This window comes from Lepidochelys kempii, chromosome 19, assembly GCF_965140265.1.
Source record: "Lepidochelys kempii isolate rLepKem1 chromosome 19, rLepKem1.hap2, whole genome shotgun sequence".
NCBI classification, from domain to species: Eukaryota; Metazoa; Chordata; order Testudines; family Cheloniidae; genus Lepidochelys; species Lepidochelys kempii.
This window is the reverse complement of record NC_133274.1, coordinates 7,475,309-7,495,274: the sequence shown is the minus strand read 5'-3', so window position 1 is coordinate 7,495,274 and position 19,966 is coordinate 7,475,309. Positions and strand designations below refer to the sequence as shown.

General features: G+C 44.9%; 1 protein-coding gene across 9 annotated transcripts in view; it reads right to left on the bottom strand.

Moving 5' to 3' along the window:
* MACF1 (microtubule actin crosslinking factor 1) overlaps positions 1-19,966 on the bottom strand; it is a 257,757-nt gene that overhangs the window by 100,744 nt on the left and 137,047 nt on the right. For 5 of the 9 annotated variants that reach the window (XM_073317696.1, XM_073317697.1, XM_073317695.1 and 2 more), the window contains 12 exons: positions 19,567-19,745; positions 17,888-18,026; positions 17,151-17,344; positions 16,432-16,594; positions 14,310-14,393; positions 13,971-14,078; positions 13,219-13,317; positions 11,466-11,618; positions 11,128-11,216; positions 10,171-10,306; positions 1,200-6,563; positions 557-706 (listed from right to left, as the gene is read on the bottom strand). In XM_073317696.1, coding sequence (XP_073173797.1) covers positions 557-706; positions 1,200-6,563; positions 10,171-10,306; positions 11,128-11,216; positions 11,466-11,618; positions 13,219-13,317; positions 13,971-14,078; positions 14,310-14,393; positions 16,432-16,594; positions 17,151-17,344; positions 17,888-18,026; positions 19,567-19,745 — 6,858 coding nt within the window. The remainder of the gene's footprint in view (positions 1-556; positions 707-1,199; positions 6,564-10,170; positions 10,307-11,127; positions 11,217-11,465; positions 11,619-13,218; positions 13,318-13,970; positions 14,079-14,309; positions 14,394-16,431; positions 16,595-17,150; positions 17,345-17,887; positions 18,027-19,566; positions 19,746-19,966) is intronic. The other 4 variants (XM_073317698.1, XM_073317700.1, XM_073317701.1 and 1 more) reach the window with 1 other exon arrangement.

Below are 19,966 nucleotides of genomic sequence, written 5' to 3'. Positions count from 1 at the left end.
TTGGCACTGAGTCTCAGACCCTGGGTCAACTGACTCATGCAGCATAGCAGTGTAGTCATTGGGCTCAGGCTGAGTGAGGGGGAGGGTCTCAGAGCCCAGCCCCGGTCCTAGCCCGAATGTCTACACTATCTGAGTCAACTGACCCGGGCTTTGGGACTCTATACCACGGGTTTTTTCTTTGCGGTGTAGACATAGCCACAGTAAAACAAAGGCTGGAAGAAACTGGATTCAAACAATCTGTGTATCTGCTACAATGATTCATTACCATCCACCAATTCATCCTACTATTCTCATCTGGCCAGGTTACAGTAATTCATTCCAGACAGCAAACCTAACTGTGAATTAAATGAATTTATTGTCTAAACATGGACGAAGACCTGAGCCAGAAAGAAAGATATCTTTTAGATCCCAGACTAAAGTTCCTCATCGTGCTCACAAGAGACAGTTAGCAGCTGCTAAAGCCCAGTGAGCCCGTGCATAAACCACCCTAAAAGAACTAACCCAGAGAGAAGAGCACTGGAGCTGGACTAATTTTAGTACAGTGCCCCACCCTGACCTCAGCCTGATGCAGCAGGTCTTGCAGCGCTTCTAAATTCAGCTCCGCCGGTTGAACCTGTTTAATTTTCATCTCAATATCTCGGAGCATGGACAGATAAGACACCAGCTTCTCATCATGTTCCAGACAAAGCTGCTTGCTGAACACAGTCTGCGGAGTCAAAAGACAAAACATACTTCAGATTTTGAGAGAAAAGTAAATCAGAATGAGATTATTTTAAAGAACTCTTAGCATTCTCTCTCTTTACAGCAATTTTCCACATTAGGGACTGCTCCCTTGCTAATCTTATCTACAAGATTTACTACGGAGAAATAAAATGTACTCTTTTTCCAACAAACCTTAAAAATAGCAACAAATCTGCAGTGTTATCATCCAACTGCCAAACAATGGGCTTATGTATCTGTCATTTATAAGTAATGTTCTCATAAAATATAACTGAGGTTCAAATGTTTCCCCCAATACATCACAGTTTCATTTGCCAAATCAACTCCAGCTACTATCTTCTGGGGCTGCAACTCCCAATAGGTGCTCTACATTCACTACCTTTATCCTTCTTGCTGTCAACTTTGTCCTAAATCATGCTCATTTATATCAAATACACATAAATACCCGGGAATTTAAAAAAAAACAACACAACATTTACCTTGGCTGGTTTTGTAGATTCTCTTGAAGGTTCTTGCCATCTCTCCCTGTCTGCCATAGTTAAGCGTGGTTCTTGATCACCGTTGCTGTCGTCTCTGGTTATTTCCTGGGGTGTCTTTCCTTCTGATTTGAAGGCTGTAGAGGACCTTGCTTCATCCATGGTGAACTCTGTGGTTGTTTCTTTCAGAGTCTGTTTCTCTAGTTCAGGGATTACAGAAGATTCTAGATCACCTGTGGATTCCTCTCCGGTAATTAACTCTGGAATTTTTCTCTCTGCAATACACACTGTGGTGGATACCAGATCTCTGGTTTCCTCTTTGGTCATTGTTTGGGGTATCTTTTCCTCTGATTTATCTGTTACAGAAGTGTCCTTGCCATTTCTGATCTCTCCGATTGTCTCTTGGAGCGCATCTCTCTTTGGGGCAATGGTGAATTTCTGATCACCTTTGATATTCTCTTTCAGGCCCAAAGCGGTCGCTTCCTTTTCTCTTTCAGGAACCTGTTTCTTGCTAATCTCTGTTTGCTTTTGTTCAGCAATGCTGCTCAGCAACCCACCAGCTGTTTTCTTGGTGGTGGTTTCACACGCTGATTCCTGAATACTTGAGATCAATTCCTCCTTGATCTTCCTCATCAACGTTTCTTTGGAATCTGGGATAGGAAGGGACTGTTTTTCCTTGGAAGATTTCCCTAGTTTAGTGGTTTCTCCTGGGATACTGATCTGCTTTGGATTCTTTATCTCAGTTTTCTTCTTTCCCATGGGTTTTAGATCAGCCTCACTCAACATTTCTGGAGCACCAAGACTTCTGATCTCAAGAATTTTTGCCTCTGGTCTCTGTGGTGTAGTTTCAGCATGCTTCACTGGTATTTCATCTACAGGTTTGTCTTCAATATGCTTATCACCAATTGCAAGCTTGAAGGTTTCCTTAGCGTTTATGTAGACTATTTCTTCCTCTCCTTGATCCACAGAAACTGATTCTTTTGATACTGCCTCTACTGCTTTTGACCCCTCCATTCTCTCATCTAAGTTTCTTTGATCTACTTCAGAAGCCATAGCTGTAGCTTCTGTCTTTCCCAGAACCCCATCTTTACTGAAAAAGGCTCTCTCTATTCCTTCTTTGTCCCCATCACTTTGATACATCATTTCACCAGCAAATGATTGCTCTCTCCCTGCCTCCAGTCTCTCTCTTTTCTCTTCTATCTCCTCAGCTACTTCTTCCCTCTTCCTCAATTTCTCTTTCCAGGGTTCCTGTGATCTGTTTTTCCTAATCTCTCTTTTCTGGGTCTTAAATGCTGGAGATACAGGCATTGTGGCTAATACTAAGGGAGGTTCAGGGGACAATTCAGCCTCTCCTAAGAGTTGACCCACTACACCTTCCTCTGAAGTTTCAGGAGGAAGTGATTTCAGCACCTCTTTTTTCATTATACTCATTGTCTTATGTAATCGATCAGAATCAGCATCTCCAGCTGCACTGTAGCCCATTGCTTCGCATCTAGCTTTGTGTTCATCATCATCAGTCATCTCCGTAGCAGGACTATCCATGGCCACACTTTCCTCTTTGGGTGTTCCATTTTGCAGTAGCTGCTGGGAGTGGCATTTATATTCTCTCCACTCTTCAGGATCAGATTTGTCATTGAGTATCCAAATGCCTTCCTGAACAGCCACAGTTAATTTTTGGCTGATTAGTCCTCTTTCAACAGCTTCCTTTAAGCTCTCCCCAATATTAGTGTCAACAATCCCTCCAGCCATCATCTGGTTCGATGCAATGATTCTCACCATTTCTTCATCCACCACTTCCCGTTCCAAAGCAGACATCAGAGACAGTCTTTTGCCCGTAGCACCATCCACAATGCCACCAGTGTCTGCTTGAGCCTGCAGTACTCTCAAGGTGGGCAACAGGTCTATTTCCCCCAGCTTCACAGCCTGAGCACACGTCAGAGCGTTCCCTGTCACCTTGTCCTTGATTGCTCGGAAAGGAACAAGCTCCAGATACCTTTGTCCAGATTCAATGTCAATTTTACATTTCTTTATAAATTCTGAATAGGGAATGATCATACAGCTCTCAGGATCTACAATTCCATGTTTCATATCGGAAGACAACACTGCCTTTTCCATAACTGGCTCAGATAACAATCCTTCCTTTACAGCTTTAGACAAAGCCAGCCTCTGTCCAGAAACAGGGTCAATAACACTTCCACTCAAAGCCTGTACTTCTTGGATTTCAGCGTGAAAGTCCAAGTTAATTAGCCCTAATGACACTGCCTTGGGTAAGGATACAAGCTCCTTTCTTTCTGGATGAACATACTGGTGCAGACACACACTTTCAGACTTTATGAGTTCTTTGCACAAGTCTTGATCAATCAATCCATGTTTCATTGCATTATTTACTGAAAGTCTCATTCCAGACATGTGGTGAATAATTCCTCCATCTGCTATCTGTTTGGTCAAGAGTTGAAGGGCTTTCCCTTTATTGAGAAGCCCTTTTTCAACCGACTGGACAATAGTTAACGGTTCTTTCGTTTTAGGATCCATAATTCCACATGTTTCAGCCTGTAATCCAATGAGTTTCTGTCTAGTTTCATCTTCAGCATCTTTTCCTTTAGAAGCTTTCTCTAACTTTATAAGTTCCTCTTGACTGGAGGGCTCGATCAAGCCAAGATTTAAAGCCAAAGTGACTGATATTTTTTTGCCTCGTTTCAAGTCAACAATTCCTCCAGTAACTACTTGTCCTTCTAAAATTCTCAATGCTGTTTCCTCATCCAGTAGGCCAACCTCAGCCGCACCCTTGACAGAGTAGACAATATTACTACATGGGTCGAGAACACCACTTATAGCTTTATCAGATGTGAGCACCTCATGCAGAAGTTTCTCATCCATCAGACCTTCACTAATGACTTCTTCGGTGGTTAACGATTCACATGTGTGAGAGTCGAAGAAGCCATTGAACATTTTCATTTTCTCCATCAGTTTAACAGCTGTGTGGCTGGACACTACACCACAAGCTACGGCTTCATTCAGAAGAAGATTCTTGCCCATCTGCTCATGGTATATACCTCCACCTTGGAGTTGCGCCACCAGATTTGTTAAAGTGCAGTCTTCTCCCACTTCCATGGAATGTTTGGGTAGCACAGAAGTTTCATGAATACGGAAATCAACTGATAAATCTTCCACATCCGTTTCTTCTACTTCCAATACTCTTGCGCTTTCAGTTTTTTCTGTTTCTCTTTCTTCCATTTGCTTCTCATCTCCAGTTTTAAGAGGCACGATTTCCTCTCTTTTCACTGATCTGTTCTTAGCTTTTTCCTTATTCAACAAATTCTTATCCATAATAGCTTGTGTCTCTATTTCAGATTCCACCCTTCTCTGAGTTTTCTCTTGCATGATTTGTGGTTTCTCAGTATTCTCTGATTCATCCACAGATATGTAGGTTTCTTTTCTCACACCATCTCTTACCATTTCAGGTGCTCTATCTTTGACTTCATCTATTAAAAATTTAGTACCACTGGAATCTATCCCCATCTCCACCAGCATTTCCTTTGCTTCTCTGGGCTTTATCTCAAAGCTGATTCTAATGGGGTCATTAGCAGATTCTGGCCTAGACAATTCTATTTGATTTCCACTCCTGGTTATAGTCAGCCTTTGTTCTCTTGCAGATTCAGCATCAATTTCACTCTGAATAGAAGTTTGCTTTGCAGAAATCTCTTCCTGTTCCTTCAGATTCAGAGTTTTTTCTTTATACGTTGATGGAAAACTTCCAATTTGTATCACTGGATTTTTATCATCTAGAGACGTATTTTCTGACACTTCTTTCTCTTCTTTCAAAGCGGTAAATTGAAACTCAAGTTGCTTCAAAGCCAAATCACTACAGGGCTCCCTTTCAGTAGTTGCACTCTCCCAGTCTCCTATCTCCTCAAGAACTTCCAGACCTTTGTAACCATCCTTGTTAACGTCCAACAGGTGAGTACTTGATCCATTTTCTTGAGCTTGTATAATGGCTTTAGTGAGATCATTTAACTCCCCATCGACTAGGAGCAGCTTGTGGCCATTGTGGATGTTGATATAGCTGTGGGTCATCAAATGGAATATCAGCCTATCATCATCACTCCTTAGTAGAGGGTGACTTTGGTCTTCATGACTCCCTCCTGCAGAGCCCACGCTCAGTTTGCTTCTGGCTGCAGAGCCTGCCAGCTGCATACTGGGCATCACGTCAGGTATGACGGTAGATTTTAGCTTCTTGGCAACATCTCTCTCCAAGATGCCATGCTCTGCTGCTTTCTTCCAGGTCAAGACCTCTGTGGTTTCTGGTATGAAGAGAGCCTTGATGAGTTGCCTGTTACTAAGAATCTTATGAGCCAATTCAGTGGACAGGATGCCCTGCTCTAGGGCATCTGCAACTGGGAGGATCTCGCCTGACTCGGGCCACAACAGCCCCATAAAGGACCAAAGGGATTCCAGGATCACCAGCGCAATCCTCGAGGCTACTAAATCTCTCTTTACTGCTTCATCTATTGTCAGTCTCTCTCCCGTGACAGTATCTATAATGCCACCTGTCTGAAGTTGTCGGATCAAGAGTGCACATGCCATATCCTGGTCAATCAAATTATGTCTCACTGCCTCGTCCACAGTCAGTCTGTGCCCCGTTCTAGGGTCTACAATGCCCCCAGCAAAAAGCTGGGCTTCCAACAGCCGCACAGTGACCTGCCTATCTATTAGCCCCTCCTGGACAGCACGGAAGATGCTCACTTTCCTACCTGATTTCAGGCTCACCATCCCACCTGCCAGCTGCTTGATGGGCAGCAATCTCAGGCCAGTCTCTTGGTGAATGATACATCGCTGCATTAGCTCAGTCAAGCTGATTTTCTTGGCTGTGTTGGGGTCAATCAAATTCCTGCAAGATCTCAGGCGAGAGGCCAGTTTTGAGTGAAGCTGAGTAGTTATGAGGCCTTCTTGAACAGCCTTTTCCAAGCTGATCCGGCCTTGACCTGAAGGGTCTAGAAAACCCCCTGTAACAAGGTGAACTTCTAAAATCTTCAGTCCAACATCCTCACTGATCTTTCCCTCTTCTACTGCAGAAACTGTGGGCAGAAACCGTTTTCCTTCCAAGCGAATTTGACGTATCAGAAGAAGGGTATCCTGCAGCTCCTGCAGCAGCTGGAGAGTCCTGGGATCGATGATGTCTCTTGCCAGGCCTTCTGCCAAAGAGAGCTTCTCGTTGGTCTCAGGAACGACTAGGCCAGACGTGATAACCTGAGCCTCCAGCAGTACAAGGCCTGTGTCCTGGTCTATGAGACCTTTCTGCATGGCACCAAAGATAGGGAATATTTCCACTGTGCCCAAGTCTATCACTCCCGCAACTGTGTCACATCCCTAAAAATGGAGAGAGAAAATAAAAATCAAATCAGAACCACAGAGGCTGCTAAAAGCAAACCATCATTTCGAGTAACTACAGTGCATCAAGTCCAGGGATGTCTCAGATTCCAGGACAAGGAAAAACAAAACAAAAAGCCTAAAAAGACTAGAGAGCAGATCCCAACGGGTATGACATGCAACGCCGAGTGCATCTGAGTGAGACGCTCATGTAAACAACTCTATATTTTCTAACTTGCATGTTGTTTTAGAGCTCATCTAGTCTCCTGTGCGGCATTTCGACACCCATCGTTACAACAACGCGGCAAGCGGCAAGCGGCAAACCCCCCAGCTTTCTAACGTCCCACAGAACGACCAGCAGATAGAGACAGACAGACATTTGGACAGACATGCACTTTAGCCTTTCAACACTTCAGTGCAAAAGGGGACGGACAATATGAACCCAGTTTTGTGCTCCCTATGAGGCAACAGGACAAAAGGAAAAGCACCTTCAGTGGTTCAGAAATCTCCCACTGGTGTGGTTGCCCCCATAGTGCCTGCCATGCAGATCTGCGGTGCCAGCCACCAACAGGAAAGAGGGAACCCCGTGGCAGATACCAGCTCACCAGCGACAGCAGACCGGCCGTGCACCAAAGGGCAGGGGAGTCACCTCTGCCCATGCAAGCCGGCTCTAGTGCAGCATTCTCTGGCACTGCCATCACAACTTCCCTCCCTGGAGTATTTCAGAAATGACCAACTCTCCAGTAGCTCAGGCCAGGCCTCGGGGAAAACATAGCTCCAGACTACACTAGGTGCCAGGGTGGAAAGCACCATGATCAGGACTGAGGCTCCAAAAATAGCACCCGCCTCAAGTATTTCTGGAAGGTCTTTTTTCTTGGTGTTATGAGCACAAGCAGGGGAATGCTCAGGAGGGAGCAGGATTCTCAAAGATGACGAAATGGGAATGAGCATCCCCTATAGTATGTACACCAGAGCTCCTGCTTTCTACACTCCCGTTGCTCAGGTATGAGAGCCTGGGACACTGGGAGATACCCCAGAGGGAATCCCATGCAGAGGGGAAATACGGGAATCTGGATTTTGTGAATAATGCAATCAGTTCAGTTCATATCTTTAAGACGCTCAAATTTCTGTTTGCAGACGTGTCCCCTTATAGTCCCATGAGAATGTTCAATAGGACGTGGCAGCTTCAATATGGTACCCACAAACACACCACTTCCAGCAAGTTGGTCTGGATTTACCCTCATGCTCTTTTTTACAGGGTGGATGGGGGGGAACTATTAGAAGGCTCTTAAACTCTCTAAGAGCACTGTCAGAACCCAGCATGCACATTCCATCCTCAACAAGCCACAGAAAGACAGAGGAAGAGAGAGAGGACATAAAAGGCTTTTACTTACCAGAGTTGCAGGGTGTGCCTTGAGCAGTTAAAGACAGAGCCTTATGGAGCAGCTCAGCCGTATCACACACACAGTGTAAAGCTTGGTGTTAGCGTCCAGCATGCGACCGTTTTGTTTTGCAAAAAAGAACCCCCCACGCAGGTCGTCCTCGTTCTGCTTTGTGTGGGGTGTGTGTTTAAGGTTCCGGAGGGTTAGTTAAACTTGTAAGCAAGGATGTCAGTTAATCGTAACAATACTTGACATGAAACACAAACTGTACAGGGACACATCATGCTCAATGTAGCGCGGGCTGCAGTTTTGCTTTGGTTTCCTCTTTTTAATTTGATACCCTTTCGCTGAGTCTCGGCTCTTTCCAGCGAGCAAATGTTAAAACTTCTCCATGGGCTCCCTTCTACAATGAAGCAACCATACCATGAAGCAATGATAGCCCTAAAGATACTCCCTCATACGGGCCAAGTATCCATAAGAGAAGCCCTAAAGTGCCTCTTATAAATAGTTCTAATCCCGTCCCACTTTTGGGCTTCACAGAGAGTGCCAATGACAGCTCTCCATGCTAACCTTGGTTAGCCGGGAGGCCACAAATCTGGGGGCCTGTCATAATTAGGAAGCAAAGTACACTCCTTTCAGCAAAACAGAAATGTAAAAGGAAACTGACACCCCCCAAATGTTTTCATGCTGTATAAATAAAACACAGCCAACTGTAGGGAAGACTTTTGTATGAAAGCATTTTTCTTTCTGCGGGAGGAGCGGGGAGAGGAAAGAATCCGCATCCCACTCGCTTTGGACCTGCAGGGCCATTTTTAGCTTCTTTTCTGGCAGCAGTGAGGTAGGTGGGATTAATGACATGACAATTTAACTGGGGAGAGTGCTACCTCTAAGCTCGGAGTCATTGCTGAAATGGCAGCATGACTTTTCTGCTGCTAGCAAAGTAAAAAAAAAAAAAAAAAAATCATCACTGGACCGAGACATCTGAACCAGGATAGAAATACGTCTCTTTAGATAGAAATACGTGTGCTTCATTTTTATGCATACAGCACTGAAAGTGTGGGAGTTTAGATTTCCCATAAATAAACTCAATGGCCTTGCCATCCTTTTCACTTGATCTGCTGGACTGGGACTTCACTATCTCCCATTTCAGTTTTGGCTATCACAAAATCATGTCCAACTTGGCCAGTGCTTCAAAATACAGGGAGCTAGCAAGCAAACACACAGAGATATCCATTGGACACATATATATACATTTACATACACATACAGGTATATCCATGAATGACTGAAGACAGCTAACACCAATAACAGAGGTGATAGGAAGGAACTTCAAACCCTTCCCACCTAGTGCATGAGTGTAACATGAAACGGAGATTGACAGGAACATTATCGGATGCAAATGGGAGATGGACAGGGGTCCAGCTACTCAGTCAGTGAAGGTTTCTCAGATTAGCTGAGGGTCTATCAAGCGGATGATGCAGGGCTGCATTCCACACAGAGAGGATCTCAATTTCCTACTATTCAAGGCAAGTCTACTTCTTAGTAGTGCATTCCACAATTTATGCCTGGAGGTGTGAAAAAGATTGCCCATACACCAGTCTCTATGCAGCCAATCTTCTGGCAAGAGACGTAATCAAAATGTCCTTGCAGGAAGTGCTTAATTTGTGCCAGGGCTGAGACCCGGCACCTCTGAGCTTGCTGCATCAGCTATGAATGTAAAAAAAATGCTGGAGCCCCAGCACCTAATTGCTTGAGCCCTGGCACCTCTCACTGCAAATTAAGCACCGCTTGCAGGTCTCACCCAGGTCCTACATGACTGTACGCTCTCTATTTTAAAAGAGCTGAAAGGATACCCCCATGGCCACTCTGTCTCCTTAATAGATCAGATGTCCACCTCCCTTCTTTCCCATTACAAGATTAAGTCAACTCTGTAGCCTGGGGATCAGCCCTGATTAACAACACTGCAGAGGAGACCCATCCCCTAACAACCTGGAACAGAATACGAAAGCCTCTTCTACTCAGCCTCCAATGACCAACTCAGCCCGGACCCCCGAGTGCAATGTATGGGACAAAATGGAAGAGTGGCTGATCATGTGAGATTAAGGACAAAGCAAACAGGCTGTGAATGGCCGGTGGTCATGAGACACGCAACCAAGCAAAGCCTCTTTCATGCCCTGAGGAAAGGTAACTCAGATCTATGCGATAGACGGGATGGGAAAAGGTACCTTGTGCTCCGTCTCCTGGGCCAGATGGCTCTGAAGCTGTTGGAACTGTTCCGCAGAGTCGCTGCAGAGCTGATGGTAAGTGTCCTTTAGGGCACTGAGTTGGGTGGAAATTTGTTCGTTCTCCTGGTCAGAAAGCCTGCAAGATGGGACAGGAAATCTCTTCATGGAGTCCAAGAAAGTGACATGCAGCTCCATGTATTTCAGATTTTCTCCTCCGAATACAAAATGGCAAGCACATAATGGAATCCCCTTCTCACACTGCTCATGCCTCAGCTGAAGGGTTAAGTGCATTGCCATGCCAGTCACACTCGGCTGAGCACAGGGACCGAATCAGGAATGAAACTAAGCAAAATAGCTGAGGTTTTGAATTACCAGGATGGGGTGAAACCCTCGCAAGAGAATTCAATGGTTTTGCATTCCATTTCAAATGCACAACAATGGTTCCATTTGGGGGGGGGGGGAGAGGGGAGTGACAGTATGTCGTTTTCCTATACAAAAAATGGGCCTATTTTCATTCACATGGTCCAATTTTCAAGCTAAAATCCACTAAATTATCAAAGCTCCTCAATTCTGTTCCCACTGAGGTGCATTTGTATATTTAAACACACAAGATTTGAATTTTTATGCTTCAGGGCAAAATGGGTCATTTTAGCCAAAAGCAAAGTTTCTGGGTTGTAAAATGGCCTGGAACAAAATTGGGAATCTCTATTGGGGCGAATTTTTGATAAAGCTTGCCATTTTCACATACACCTGGTCACCATTCACAACCGTCACCTGGATTCGAAGAATACCTGCCCACCCATGGAATCTCATCAGTGTGTTCGAGTAATCTGGCCATTAGAATAACTTGAGGTTAATTTCCTTTGTATTTACCATCACCTTTTCTTCTGACAAAGAGGTGTACTACCCTTCCCCACTCTCCTTTCTCTTATTCACCACTATTTGTATTGTACTCACTTGTGGCTATGTTTTGCAAGGAAGATCTGTGCAGTTTTGATGGCCTCTGAGACCTGCTCTTTCCTTGCAGCCAGCTCCTCATTTAGAGCCTGTTGAGAACAAGAGGAAAGCTAAATTCCAGGTTGGAAAGAAGGGAAGCAATTCCCCTGAGGTTACAGCACATGCTCAGTGTTACACAGGAAGCATTAAGGTTGCTTTCCTTCAGTGGTTTTGGAAAGCTCAGTTGGAAATAGCAGGATAATGTAGTTTTAGTATGTATAACAGCAGTATGAAAATGACTAAGTACAGGTATTATGCACATATCAGAGAGAGGGAGGGACACAGGTCTCCTGATTTACCTGCTGCTCCGAGATGGATTTCTCAATGTCTCCCAGCTCTTTGCTCTTGAGTGGACCAGTCCTGACTTGCGTGCTCTGTTTCAAACCAGAGACCCAGCCCAGGAGTTCTTTCACCTTGTCCACATGCTCCTGCTTCTCCTCCTCTACTGCTTTCTACACATGGGGGAGACAGGAAAATATCGTGCATTAATGTACAGAGGGGCCCAGAATTACTGCAGCCAGAGCCCAGCACCAATCAGGCATATAGCCATTTGGTGGAAGGAACTGAAATATGCTCTAACCAGGAAACGGGAAGGGGGTCTGAAGCAGAGGAAGAATCACTGGCAGAAAATGACCACTGGGCCTGGGAGTTCTGAATGTATTAATTATGACTTTAGAATCACAGAATCGTAGGGCTGGAAGGAACCTCAGGAGGTCTCTAGTCCGGTCCCCCACACTCACGGCAGGACTGAGTATTATCTAGATACTACCCGACAGGTGTTTGTCTAACCTGCTCTTAAAAATCTCCAATGATGGCAATTCTACAACCTCCCTAGGCAATTTATTCCAGTGCTTAACCACCCTGACAGTTTTTCCTAATGTCCAACCTAAACCTCCCTTCCTGCAATTGAAGCCCATTGCTTCTTGTCCGATCCTCAGAGGTTAAGAAGAACAATTTTTCTCCCTCCTCCATGTAACAACATTTTATGTACTTGAAAACTGCTCTCATGTCCCCCCTCAGTCTTCTCTCCTCCATACTCAACAAACCCAATTTTTTCAATCTTCCCTCATAGGTCACGTTTTCTAGACCTTTAATCATTTTTGTTGCTCTACTCTGGACTTTCTCCAATTTGTCCACATCCTTCCTGAAATGTGGCACCCAGAACTGGACACCATACTCCAGCTGAGCCCTAATCAGCACAGAGTAGAGCAGAAGAATTATTTCTCCTGTCTTGCTTACAACACTCTTGCTCATACATCCCAGAATAATGTTTGCTTTTTTTTTTTTTGCATCAGAATTACACTTTCACTCATCTTTAGCTTATGATCCACTATCACCTGCAGATCCCTTTCCGCAGTACTCCTTCCTAGGCAGTCATTTCCCATTTTGTACTCCACTGATTGTTTCTTCCTACGTGGAGCACTTTGCATTTGTCCTTATTGAATTTCATCCTATTTTCTTCAGACCATTTCTCCAATTTGTCCAGATCATTTTGAATGTTGATCCGATCCTCCAAAGCACGTGCAACCCCTCCCAGCGTGGTAACGGCTGCAAACTTTATCAGTGTACTCTCTATGCCATGATCTAAATCATTGACGAAGATATTGAACAGAACCGGACTCAGAACTGATCCCTGTGGGACTCCACTCATTTTGTCCTTCCATCTTGACTGTGAATCACTGATAATTACTCTCTGGGAACGGTTTTCCAATCAGTTCTGCACCCACTGTATAGTAGTTCCATCTAGGTTGTATTTTCCTACTTTGTTTATGAGAAGGTCATGCGAGACAGTATCAAATGACTTACTAAAGTCAAGATCTACCATATCTACTGCTTCCTCCCCGTCCACAAGGCTTGTTACCATGTCAAAGAAAGCTATCAGGTTGATTTGCCACGATTTGTTCTTGACAAATCCATGCTGACTGTTACTTATCACCTTATTGTCTTCTAGATGTTTGCAAATTGATTGCTTAATTATTTGTTTCATTATCTTTCCAGGTACTGAAATGAAGCAGACTGGTCTGTAATCCCCTGGCTATCAAATATCCTTACTTCCTCTTCTTCCAGCCGCCGGAGAGCATCGCTGATGTACTTCACGTGCTGCGTGGTTAACGTTACCAACGCTGTATAGCGAGTCCGTAAATCCATGAACTAAAAATAACAAACAAAAAAACAAACCACCATGCGTCAGTCGGAACTCTGGCTTATACAACCACAGTACTTTACAGGGTGAGAAATGGATACAGAACCTCTCATTTGGAAAGATCCCCAAGCACTTCACAGACTAGATACGTTACAGTACCACTGAAATGCAGCAACTCTGAGACGGAGGGTGGCAGCCACCTGACGCACTGCATGCTGCACAACAGCGAGGGGGGAGGGGAAGTTTTGGTCGAGGACACTGGGGAAAACCTTCTACTCTTATAAAAAGACCATGGGATCTTTAATATCCACACGGAGCAGACGGGACCTTGGTTTTTAAAGGTCTCATCCAAAAGATCCACACACAGTATACTGCATGGTACTCTGTTTATTTACCTTGGAAGGATGAAGGGCTGAGTCGACCCTGTTGGGATTTGAACCTGTGGTTCCAAGGAGTCTAGGTATTTCATACCTGAAGCTTAGAGCACTAAGCCATCCTCTCTGGCTAATAAAAAAAACAGTGAGGGTGGAAATTTTTATATAAGAGTTCAGCAGAAAGGAGCTATTTTCACAGACAGGCCGCTCGTCTGTCTTCTAGGAACAGAGGAACCTCTCCCCACTCCTCTCCCATGCAAGGCCAGGCAGGCAGGCAGGCTGCTTACCTCTTGAGTGATCGCATCCGAGGAGGAAAGCATGCGTCTGCGTTTCATGGGAGATTTCTGCTGTGATTCCACAAACGCCCTGTATGTCATGAGCTGCAGCTCATAGTCCTGGAAATAAAAGAAAGCGGGGTGTGGGGGGGGGGAGGATTTTGAATTGTTACCTATTTATTCTAAGATTGGCATTTTCAATTCTCTCCACACACAGAGCCAGAACACCAAAGCCAACAATAGAGGAGTTTTGCCTCTCTCCTGGCTTAGGAGAACGGAATATGCAGGCAATGATTGTGCAGTTGACACCAAGCTCTCTGTTCGCCTCGGATTTAAGAAACATGTCATTACCTTGACAGCAGCAGAGTACTGCTGTGAGAATTTCTGACACTGGTCCAGCTTGGCTTGATTTCTGTCGATTACCACAACCAAAGCCTTTGACAAAAAAAGAAAAAAAAGAAAAAAAGATTTTTTCCCCCCTGCCTTTTAAATGAAATTTTCCACTTATTTCCTCTTTGACTCCTGACCACGTCACTTTCATATTGAACTTGTTCTCTAGAGTCCTCCAGCAACAGAACATTCCTGCCCTTCCATCTGCCTATACATTAAAGAGACACTATGCAAGGTTTGTGATCCTCTAAGTCTGACCTCCTGTATAACAGACCATAGAACTTCCCCAAAACAATTCCCCAAGCATGTCTTTTAGTAAAACAACTAGTCTTGATCTAACACTTGTCAGTGATGGAAAATCCACCTTGACCCTTGGTCAATTGTTTCAATAGTTAATTATATTCACTGCTAAAAATTTATACCTTATTTCCAGTTTGAATTTGTCTAATTTCAACTTCCATGTATTGAATCATGTGAGATCTTCCTCTGGTAGATCAAAGAGCCCATCATTAAATATTTGTTTCCCATGAAGATAGCTATAGACTGTCATCAAGTCACCTCTTAACCTTCTCTTGGTTAAGCTAAACAGATGGAGCTCTTTGAGTCTATTACTTTAAGGCATGCTTGTTACTCCTTTAATCATTCTTGTGGCTCTTTTCTGAACCTTCTCCAATTTATCAACATCCTTCCTGAATTGCGGGCACCAAAACTGGATTAGTATTCCAGAAGCAGTCGCACCAGTGCCAAATACAGTTGTTAAAAAAACGCTCTTCTCCTACTCAAGATTCCCCTGTGTATGCATCCCAGGATCGCATTATCTTTTGGCCACAGCATCACATTGGGAGCTCACGTTCAGCTGATTGTCCACCATGATCCCCAAATCCTTTTCAGAGTCACTGCTTCCTAGGATAGAGTCCCCTATTCTGTGAGTATGGCCCACACTCTTTGCTCCTAGATGTACACATTTACATTTAACAGTCTTAAAACACGTATTGTTTGCTTTCACCACGTGATCCAGATCATTCTGAATCAATGACCTGTCCTCTTCTTTATTCACCTCTCCCCCACAAGTCTGTGCCCTTTGCACACTTCATCAGTGATGAATCTCTATAATCTGCATAAGCCCTCCTGACACTTAAAGATTCTTTGCTATGATGAAGTGGCTTATATTTCTTGTTAAACAGCCATTTTAATTTCAGCTCTTTCAGTACAGAGAAGAAGACATCAGTGTTTGTCAAACAAGAAACACCCAATCAATAGGGGGAAAACGTTGTCCTTTCTTTAAAGCCCATTCAGAGTATTTATTTTCTGCTCACGGAAGGAGCTGGACTAAGACCAGTGAAGACACACAACTTATTTACAGAACAGGTACAGGGGCATGCTTCTCCCACAACGTCCCACCATGCCTCAGCACTTCCAGGAGTGGAGAAGGTAGCTCAGCCTCTGTGGCCATTTTACAGAGATGAGAAGGGAGTATTATCTAGATCTCTCTCTTCCTTAAGTACTGTAGCATGAGCGCTTCACCATCTTTAATGCATTTATTCTCACCGCACCCCTGTGAGGCAGGGCAGTGCTACTATCCCCATTGTGGGGATGCGGAACTGAGGCACAGAGAAGCTAAGGCCCAGATTTAAACCCCTAACTCCACTGAAATCAATGGAAGTTACGCACCTAAATACCTTCAAAAATCTGTCCCTGAGTGACTTGCCCAAGGTCACCCAGGCAATCTGTGGTGGAGCAGAGGGTTGTACCCAGGTCTCCCATGCCCCAGGCTAGCACCCTAACCACTAGCCCTTTGTTCCTCGGTGCCTCGGATGGAACCACTAGGCGCTACCAGGAGACCACAGGTGAATGAACTGCTGACAGTGGTAACATTCAGTTATTACCCTTCTGGGGGGCCAGCTGCTCTGGTAAGCTATAGATGAATGCACACACATTATTGCATATCCCGGGAGTCATTCAGCCCTTAAGAGAACAAAGATTTGAAGCTGACAAGACAAAAGATTTATTTAAAAAAACAATACTTGTCCAACTCCTTTCAGCAACCCTATTCCAGTTAGAAAAGCACCATTTTCTCTCTCACCGTCTGCTGGCTCAGCTGCTCAGAGAGCACTTTGCTGTCCTCTGCTTGCCCAGGTTTCATCAATTCCTGCTGGGCAGTGGTCTCCTCAATCCACTGGATCAGCTCTCCGTGACACTCCCTGTAATCCCCCAGCACCTCCTGGATACTCTCCAGATCTGAACAGCTGAAAGGACCAATGCAAAAAGGAAACCATCACCAAACTCAAATCATTGCATCAAAACAATGGCTCCAGGTCCAGCCACATGCAGAGAAACCGCTAAAGCCGATACTTCCCCGGGGATATTTATAGAAGCCACAGGTACAGCTCTGCAGGACAGGGAGCATGAGGGGTGTTTCCAGCCAAGCTATGGTTTGTTAACGGTGACAATGTCTCCAACCAGTAAAGATCCAGATCAGAACTGAAAGGGGTTCCACAGAATCAGCCTGGCAAAGGTTAGCAGCTGCTAAGGGAGCTGTAGGATAGGCCGGGGATGTTAAAGCAGGGAAAGAGAGTCAAGAACTCAAAAGATGGAGTTGCAGAAGCAGAAGAGAGAAAGAGAACGAAGTCCTGCCATTCCCTCAGATGGGAATAGTTCCTATATTTAATGGTGGCATTTGCCACCCTGGCTGCGAGCAGAAGTTACAACTGGAAAAAGGCCATTGCTATTTCCAAGTCTGGCACAAGCTTCCATCAGAGGCACAGCCAGCAAAGCAGCAAGCACAAGAAGGGAGTGACTCACCGGGTTTCAATCTGAGAGCAAACTCTCTGCCAGCGATCCCACAGCTGGGCTCCCTTCTCCTGGTACCGCTCTAGGTCCATGCTGCGCTCTTGCTTCAGACGATACAGCTGCTCTCCCGTGATTTTAGCCTTTGCCACATCCTCTTCCAACGTCGAGAACACAGCGCTCTTGTTCTTCGCATCACTGAGCCATTGCTTTAACAAACAACAAGACAGCTAAATCCATATTACCACGACCAGAAAGTTTAGCTGCATTTGCTGTTGCGAATGTACAACATGGAATTCTCCAATCAAACGTAAGCAGCTAAATGTACAGAACAGTGAAGACAGGAGAAAGAAATATCTAGCTCTGCCTTGCGTTGCCCTGTGGAGTTTAGGAACAATGATCAGCTCCACCATCTGGCTGGATCTAGGACCAGGAGGTGCAAAATGTCGGGATCCGTAGCCCAGCCCAGAGCAAGTCATAACGGTGCATTTGGCATCGCAGAGTTACGCACGCTGCGGCTGCCAAGTGCAGTTAGCACCAGCCGTGCAAAAAAGCCAAGGCAGCTGTTCTGCCTACAGTTCACAAAGCAGTAAGGATTTTGTCGACTCCATTAAAGCCTCCAATCACTCACCAACGAGCAGGTGGGGTGGACCACAATGCAAATTCCGTAAGGAAAGGGGAGAGTGCCAGAGCTCAAGCCTGGAGTGATGGTAGTTTCTACTGGATGCTATTGGAAGCATAATGTTACCAACCTGTAATGTGGCTCTGTGAGACTGAATAGCTGTTAGATCAGCAGGGACTGCCTCCTCTTGGCTCAGTTTAACTTCATATCCTTTGACCAGGGACTCTGCTCCTTGGGTACTACGAACAACAACATCCACCGTCTTTAACCTATCGTGTAAAGACAAGAAAGAAACGTGACTTCTCGAACTGAGGATATTCTGTATTGTAAAGTCATTTGGATCATAAGCTGCAGAGAGGAACAGAACAGCTCGCTCTGGATCATACCCAACATTCACATTTGAATAGCAGGAAGAGAGATCCATAATGGAATCTAGATTCTCAGGGGAGAAGCCAGTGAACACAAGCCCCTGTATATGCCCCTGAAATTCTAAAACACCTTCAAGTAAAACGGAAGGGATCAAACAGAACAGAACACAGAAGCAGCATAATCTAGTGGTCTGAGTTCTAGGATGAGAGCCTGGAATACCAGCATTTAACCCCAGTTCTAACAGCAACTCCAAGTCACTTCATCTCAGCGTTCCCATCCCCAAAGTGGGAATAATTAGTTACTTTTGTACAACACTCTGAAAGGGAAAAGTGCTATATAAATGCTACGTGTACTTACTGCTTACCTCCCTCATGGGCTATCATGAGGATTAGTGCTTGGGAAGTACAAGCATAGTAGGGATACTATTGGCAAGCAAACTACAGATACCAGCTCTAAGGATCACCCTTAAAATAAAGCCCAGTGCGAAGCAACCTCAATGTTCCCAGTACATATTGTCTGGCCTTCAATTAATAAGTTGCCAGAGAACCTGTTTTTGTTGGTGTTTTGGGAGGTGCCTTATTACAGTTTTCACGGTGTATCTCAGAACAAGAAATGCATGCTTGGCTGTGTCATGTTAGGGTCCTACAGCAGTGAGTCAGTGAGAACTCCTCCATCCTTCCCTGTTCTTTGCTGGCCAATATTGTTTCATTGGTTCCTTGCACTCCCTCATCTGCCTGTCTGTATCCGTTAGTTGTCTCTTGTCTTATACCCAGCCTGTAAGCTCTTTGGGGCTGGAACCATATTTCTGTTTTGTTTCCATAGAGCCTAGCACAACGAGGTCTGGTCCATGCCTATGGCTACTAGGTGCTAAATAATAACAACTTCTTAGGCAGGGTCACCCTTGTCAACTGCCTGCTTTTTTCAGCTCTTGATTGTGCTGATGAGAAGTTCGGATGTAATAGCACTGAACATAGCAAGCTGTAATAGCAAGAGGTGTTCTGTACATTTTTCCCACCCAGCTCTGACAATGCACCTCAACCCTGACCTACAATGGCCCTGGGTATTCCAGCCCTGCACCAACTTCCACCCCCACGTACTATACCCCCAGCCACATAACACCTGATCACAGATTGTTCATCATGGTGAATTTTGCCAGACTGATAGCTCAGCTTGAACCATTTCCCAGTTGAATGCTGTATCTGAAACCCAGCTGTCTGGAGCACTGAGTCACCTCAACACTAACACTTAAATATTCTGGAGCACCACTGCCTGGCACCCCTTGCAGCTCTTGAATTTGCAGCATCTCCTAGACATTCCTAAGCCCCATTCAGAAGCATGAGAGCAATTCCCACCCTCACCCAGTTTCAGAGAAGGGAGCCATGCAAATTCTGCCCATATAGAATTCTCTCAACTCCAGAAAATAGGCATGTTCTGACTCACTTATCCAGGTAGATGGAAGAAAGTCCATACACGTGATCCATCTTCTCTACCAGTAGATTGAGCTCAGAACGCAAGTGTGGGGCACTGGACCCAGTTGGAGACTTGTGTAGGAAGCTGTCACATTTCTCAGAAACGTGCTGCAAGTCGGACTTCAAGTGCTGTAAATCCTCCTGCATACGCTGTGTGGAAACAGAGAATTAACATCAGAATAAAGTGCAGACACTCAGGAGACAGAAGCAAAAGTGAACAGGATAAGATGCAGGAGCGCCTGGTATCAGACATTTCCAGCTTAAAATTCTATTTAGCAGAATCATTTCAAGTCTAAATGGGCTTGTAAATTCTGCAGAATTCACCATTTTCTTCATTCCTTTCCATTATCAGATCAGGATGCTCTGGTCTC